Below are 7,379 nucleotides of genomic sequence, written 5' to 3'. Positions count from 1 at the left end.
CTTTCTGTCCGTGTGCTTCGGATGTGTGCGCTCAGAAAACCTTCCATCAGAAGTTTAAACTCATATGGTTTAAAACGCATGATTTCAGCACGATAAACATGATAATCAGAACCAAAACAGATGTTTTTTTAGCAGGTACGAGCTGTAATGGTGCAGCTCTATTCTGGAAAAGGGGGCGGGGAGCAGCTGCTCATTTGCATTTAAAGAGACAGGCCCAAAAAACTGCGTGTTTCTGCTTCCACTCAAAATAGGCATTTTCAAAATGTTATAATTAATGATCTGTGGAGTATTTTGAGCTGAAACTTCACAGACACATTCTGGGGACACCAGAGACGTATATTACATATTGTAAAAAGGGGCATAATATGTCTCCTTTAATACATGTGAACACTTTAACTTACAGGGATGTTTTAATATCATGCAAATATCATTCGCAAACCAAACTAGTGTTGCAGAAAAAGCCAATACTAATGTTTCCCTGGGTAGATTTAGCAGAATTGATCTCCTGTCTAAGGGAATTACAATGAGTAGAAACCAGGATGAAATGATCATGCTAAAGAACGCTACTACAGGAGACATCAATTTGATTATGCTGGGATTGCTCTTCAGGAACTAAATTGCACACAGCAACATAAAAAGCTCCTGAGAGTCTGAATCATAATTCACTAAAGATAAACACTCAGACCTTAAAATGAAAATTGCAGGTCAAGTCAACATGAGATGTGAACATGCACCCAATTTTACAAATGTTTAAATGAAGTTGATTGGGAATTGACAGGACTGTGAAAAGAAAGAGCTTGATGATATCCTCCAATGAGGGATGGAGCAAGTTGTTAAGGCCAAAATATACTTTGGTTTTTACATGTACGTTAGGGTATGCATACAGAGCACAAGGAACACATTTTCACCATCAAACACACAAAGCCCCATGCATACTGTATGTGCTGCTTGCATATGTGCCTTTTGCACTAATTAGTTTGTTTACATGGTGATAACACTGTCCTCAAAAGGACAATTTAGACAACTTTTTGATACCATTTCTATTAGTATAGAGTAGACTGTAATAGCTTCACCCAGGTTTTAAACAGAAACATGAGATGTCACACTCCAAGGAAACTGTAGAGCAGTGATCCTCAAATCTGGCTCGCGAGATCCACTTTCCTGCAGAGTTTAGCTCCAACCCTAATCAAACAAACCTACCTGTGATTTTCTAAAGCTTTGTCCAAATACCCACTTGCGGTCTTTGCACTTGACCACTTGACTACTTATATGACGTATTTCCTGTATTTGGCCCAAGTGTTCAAGTGAGCATGAAGACCACAAGTGTGCGTCAAACTTTTCATTACCTGATGGGACACACTTGTAGTGTTGTAAAAATGCAAGTGCTTTAATTAAATTTTAATTTTAAATACTTTGCATTTTAAAATCAACTTCTAAATGTCTGTTCAGTAGTCCCTATAACATGACAATTTTAATGTGTGGCGCTTTTAATTAAGTGATAAAAAGCAGTTGCAAATAAATATCACCACTACTCATCTTTGCACCAATAAAACGTAAAAACACTGTTTTTCTACCAAATTATATGTAATATCTAATTATCATATTAATATTTAACTTGCATTGGAAAGGTTTCCGTGACCTCTCGTGAGATCTCGGCAAAAAGTCTCACGATTTATTTCCAGAACATGATGCATGATGGGATATACTAAGCCTCGAATAGCGCTCCGGAGCGGTATTCGAGATAGTGTGGATTTAGTGTGCTTTAAGGACACTGCGCTCTGGCGTTTTTAAGACCTGGGACAGTCTTGCGCACTTACTTCCTGTCGTGCGCACGCGCTCTCAAGTGGCCAAGACCGCAAGTGTGGGTATTTGCACAAGGGGTAATGATCCTGAAGACATTGATTAGCAAACTCAGGTGTGTTTGATTAGGGTTAGAGATAAACTCTGCAGGAAAGTGGATCTCGTGGGCCAGATTTGAGGATCACTGCTGTAGAGTCTGAATGCGACTGTGAGGGCTTTGGGTCGTCATTTGGGATAGGGCTTAGCATAGCATAGCTTTGCACAGTAGCTCTGGCTGTGAATAAATCATACTGTGTGAAACACTCACCTGGGCTGTCAGAGTGGCACTGGGGTGACAGAAGAGAGCAGGCCTGGCACCTGTTCTCAGACCGTGTGCTCTCCTGACAGTCTGGTGACCTCCAAGTGAAATGGACAGCGCCTCCTGCGGGAAAGGAGGAAACACTGAATATCAGTGTGACGTTCAATAACAAGGAATGATATTCAAATAATGTTCCACGTAAGTGGAAATATTGTAATTAGGCGTTCCAAACACATGAATGACAAAGTAAGGTTGTATTTACATGTGGGAAATGGGACACGAGTTGCCGAGTTGTGACGTTGGAAGTGGAGTGTCGATTTAAAACATTGAAGAAACACTGATGTATAATATAGATCACATCATAGTAAATGATTTTCCAAGTTATTTTAATTTTACATGCTGTATCTCAGTCATTTTATAGGTGCAGGAGTGGAAAGTTAATCACTTGACTTTCACTGTTTGCTTTATATAACAAATAATTTAATTTTGATGCCATGTATATAAGTGAATCTGAATTCAGATGCACTTTTTGGGGTTCGAGTTTCCCAGGTGCACTTGAAAGCAGCATAAGCATTTTTCTATTGCCTAGCCTACTAATTTATTTTTAATATACTTTTTTTTTTATTTCAACTAGGGCTGTTATATATGGAAGCCCGTTTCCGTCACTGAATCAAAAATAAGAAAGGTAATTGTGACTTGTTTTCTCATAACTGCCTGATACAAACTCGCAATTCAGATTTATTTTTTTTTCTCAGAATTGCGTGATATTAACTCGCAATTGCGATTTAAGTCAGAATTGTGAGTTATAAACTCCCAATTCTGAGAACATAGTCTTTTTTTCTCCTCACAAGTGGACATTATAACTCGCAATTCCGAGTTTATATCTCACAATTCTGAGAAAAAAAGTTAAAACTGTGCATTTATATCTCCCAATTCTGACTTTATAACACGCAATTGTGAGTTTATAGCTCACAATTCTGAGCAAAAAATTCAGGCCTAAACTCACAAATGCAAGAAATAAAGTCAGAATTGTGAGATAAAAAGTCACAATTACCTTTTTTTTTTTTTTTTATTCAGTGCCGGAAACGGGCTTCCATAGTTATAAGAAGGAGAAGTGGGATAAAGTGGAGAAATTATTTTGGGTGCAGCAAAAAAGACTGACCTTATAAAAGTTTCAGTAAATCTAAAAAAAAAAAAAGTGTGATCGGGTTATGAAATTAATACCCACCACCAGTCAAATGTAAGCTATGCCAATGAAGCTAATGTGAATTTGAATTAGAGAGAGAGAGACACACACCAGAAATGTTGTTGTTTGCTTGTTTTTGTCATTTTCCAGTGCAGTGTATTTCAATTGTGGTAATACCAGCAACATCTGTATTCCTGAATGTACTTAATAAACCAATATATCAAATATTTACTGGATGGCAGTGAAACGTTCACCACAAAACCATGACACAAACTGAACACTGAACCGTTTCAACCGCTACCAAACACAGCACTGAAACTTACCATCCTCCTTTCATTTTACTCATCATTAAGCAGCTGTTCCCCATCAAATTATGACTAGTTACACACATTACAAATTAATTATGCAATAGCTCAGTACTACAGACAGCTGCAGGTGGGCATGTTGCATCAAAGAGGCAGAAAGCAGCGGGGGACAGTGTGTGGATGTGAGGGAATATGTAGGCACAGGTTGAGCTGGGTCAAGGACTCAAATGTCTGCAAAGCTCTTAAGTTAATGCAGGCACCGAGCCCGTAGATCTCACTCTCGACTTCTGCAGTGTATTTGTACAGCTCCCAGAGTGATAGATAAAAGGTGTCACGTCCATCACCTCAGGAACGAGAAGAAAGTAATAGAGATAAAATCACAGGCTAGTGTATGCAAAGCCAGAGATGAGATTTCACATCGTGTCGCCAGTGTTTAAACACAAAGCAGTGACAGGACAGTCAATGTGAGCAACTCAATTATTTTGCTGAAGTGTCACAGTCTCAGGCATGAGTGAACCTCTTGGCCACTCAGCCATGACAGCGGCAATTAGCCCTGCCCCGTGTAGGCTGTGAGGATATCCCTCCTTCAAATCGTCTCATCAAAACCTATTACTTTTGTGAGATCCATTTATAACGTTAGACAAGTTGTTTATTTCAGTCTCGACTGTTAGATAGCACACTTACAGTCCATTTACTGACCATCTGATGCATACTGCAGTCAAATCAAATCTGATTTTTTTTTTTTAATGGTACCAGGATGTCTTTCAGAGGAAGAATGTATCCATGGATTTGCCTTGATTAGAGGCATTAAACCTTTTTTTCTCAAATATTTATTTGGAATAAATCAATATACCTATTCACTTTTAAATACACAAAAATGTAGCAATTTTATTCTTTTTTTATTTAGTTTTTTTACCAAACCTAAAATGTGCTGTAGCTCATCTTTTATTTTACGTGTAGAAGTGGAGAATTTGATTCATCCCCTTGACTCAAATCTTTTGAATCTGTCTGTCAAAAATATTTGTTCAGATTCGTTGTGTGATGACCAATGACCGTTATTGCATGTTTGAGTGAATTATTGAATTGTTCACTTAACTGCTTCATAAAAACACAATAAGTTATGTCATGTTTTTTACAAAACTTAAACATAACAGTTTGCTGATCTTTTTTTCTACTGCAACTATTTATTAAATTCATCTTCTCACACACCAGAGAGAGAGATGCACCATAAATAATCAGTTAAAAAATATATAATAATAATAAAACATCCTTTAATTTCTTGCATAAAAATGGCAGCATATGTAAATAACATATTGGCTAACTTCTGCGTACTGCATTAGTTTATAGTGTCATGTCTTCATTCATATTTTATTTATTTATTTAGCTTTTTTATTTTATTTAATTTAATTTTATGAACAGTTGCAGCAAAGAAAGAAGAGCTAGGACTCAAACTTGTGTGACTCAAAGCGCTAATGTGATATACAGTGTGACTGCTTGTATGTGATTTATATTTAATTTTCTCATTCAGTCAGTCATTGTCAGCATGGAATTAACCCCCAACATTTTTCAACAGGGCAAAAACAAAGATTATCTTTTAGACTGCAGATATTAAAGAGACATTAGAAGATAAATATTCTGGAACAATGACAGTTGGACCCCCTACTGATGACTCGAAGGTGTTTTATGTTGTATGAAAGGTAATTGAGCATGTATATGTAGTGAATCTATTGTGTCAGCCATTCAGATGAAGTAGGAGGTCTGCTGGAAAGCCAGTGTTGTGCTCAGCCGTGAGACTTCAATTAACCCAGTACACTGACAGTAATTGTTTATGATGACCTGAGGTTAAAAGTGCATGCTTGGTGCGATTTGTTAATTGTACCCCGCGGATTCATATGCAAGAAGATTAAAAAGACCAGCGGTACAGTTTAGAGGTTGGACTTGGGATAATAAAAAGGCTGAAATCTTACGCAAAAGAGAAAAATGATCTGATCCACCAGCTCTTCAGTCACATTGGTCTGGCAAAAAAACAGACAGCAGTTCTTCCTCTTCAAGTGTTTAAGACCAGATGTCTTCACACAATACTTCTGCTTATCCCCACAACTCACATCCTTATACTGTAAAAAAAATTCCGTAAAATTTACGGTAAAAATACGGCAGCTGTGGTTGCCGGAATTTTACCGTAAAAAAATACGGTAGCAACGTTTTAGGTTTTACGGTTCTAACTTAAATTTACAGTTAAATACCGTAAGTTCATTAACTGATATAATGTTAATATACCAACCTATTGAAGTACTGAAATCTGTTTTGTACCTTTGTAATAAACTGATAACCACCAAATGCAGGTGGTGATGAAAAAGTCACATAATGAACCAAAGTCCATCACAAGCAGCTTTTAAATAATAACATGTATAGAAGGTGCACAGTGCCATTCACACAAACGCTAAACACCATCATGGTAACACACATGAAACTGAAATAATGCAATAAACATTCATTTAACAACATTAGGAGTAACACACAACCCTAATATACAAAACTGACAAGAAAAAACTAAGAAGAAACAGTTATTTCAACAACAAAAAACATCAAATTTGAAATGTAAAGCAGGGAATTCTGGGAATGTCAATTTACGGTTATTCACTTTTTCACTTCCAAAAACGGTATACTACCGTAAAATTAATGTCCAATACAGTTTTTTACCGTATATAGTAGGGGAATTTACCGTTAACCATTTAACAGGTTTTTACTGTAGCATTTTTACAGTCTTTTACCGCTAAATTCACTGTAATTTTTTACAGTGTAGATACTAGGTGGGGATATTCAAGAAACGCCAAGTTATGAAGCTATCTTTCTGTGAAGGGCTAAAATATCAACATCAGGCATCATGGTCACTGGCTTTTACATTTTGCCCCGTAGTGAGCTGTCATCTTGCCTCTCCAGCCAAACTGCAGGGCTGTCATAAAGCAACCATGTGTATTCCTGTTGATTAGCCGATCACAGTTAACCACAGCATGACAAGTTTCCCCCCCAAAGATCAAAAGAACAACCATCCAACTGTCTGGTTTTCTTTTGTCAGCACAGTGACAGTGGTTTTCTGGACATTTCATCTCTTGAGGCCTGTAGACACAGTGTCCATAAGCAGAGGCTGACAGATTCAAAATCTGCTAATAGAAAACATTTTTCTAACCAGTATCTGCTTTAAAACAGTGTCTATCAAGGGGGTTGGGGGATGGGGGGTTGGTTTGCTGACAGTTATGTAACATCTTTCAGTTCTGAATTGAGCCCTTTCATCACTGTGGGAAACTTAAACCACAGGAAAGTTACACAGTTCAATGTGACAAAACATGAAGTTGCAACTATTGCCTCAGAAACTGCTTAACTATTGATTTTCAGGCTAATTTATTAGGGATAAGCTCGTCATGAATTGACAAGAACCTAGGAGTGAGATATTTGCAAGGTCCTCAATACACTAAACTTAATGAGCAAAAAAACAAACAAAAAAAACACCCTGACCTCTTTTTAGTTAATGGTTTTGAGATAATAAACTCTGCACGTGTGCCATTTGACATCTTAGCTCAAAAGAAAAAACAAAGAGGAACCTAATTCTGTCATGTTTCAGGCAATAGATTGATTCCTGTCAGTAAACAAACAAATAAATGAACGTAACACTTTTAGAGAACATATTCTCGTTATGAGATTCCCTATGAGGTTAGGTTCTGTTCTCGTTCAGAGACGAGTAACAGACTTAATATATGACCTGACATACAAACACGAGCAAGTGGTAATGAGG

General features: G+C 37.2%; 1 protein-coding gene across 3 annotated transcripts in view; it reads right to left on the bottom strand.

The window, feature by feature from the left end:
- LOC107551352 (calcium uniporter protein, mitochondrial-like) overlaps nucleotides 1–7,379 on the bottom strand; it is a 93,087-nt gene that overhangs the window by 48,734 nt on the left and 36,974 nt on the right. Inside the window, exons 1-2 of one of the 3 annotated variants that reach the window (XM_016232927.1) lie at nucleotides 3,608–3,627; nucleotides 2,108–2,221 (exon numbers count right to left, since the gene is read on the bottom strand). The exons of 1 other annotated variant lie outside the window; for it this stretch is intronic. In XM_016232927.1, coding sequence (XP_016088413.1) covers nucleotides 2,108–2,221; nucleotides 3,608–3,610 — 117 coding nt within the window. In that variant the 5' untranslated portion in view covers nucleotides 3,611–3,627. Of the gene's footprint in view, nucleotides 1–2,107; nucleotides 2,222–3,607; nucleotides 3,628–7,379 lie in introns of those variants that run through there. One more of the 3 variants, XM_016232925.1, reaches the window with a different exon arrangement.

The sequence above is a fragment of the Sinocyclocheilus grahami genome, unplaced genomic scaffold (genome assembly GCF_001515645.1).
Source record: "Sinocyclocheilus grahami isolate Dianchi unplaced genomic scaffold, SAMN03320097.WGS_v1.1 scaffold421.1, whole genome shotgun sequence".
Lineage (NCBI taxonomy): Eukaryota > Metazoa > Chordata > Actinopteri > Cypriniformes > Cyprinidae > Sinocyclocheilus > Sinocyclocheilus grahami.
This window is presented reverse-complemented; position numbering and strand designations above follow the sequence as displayed.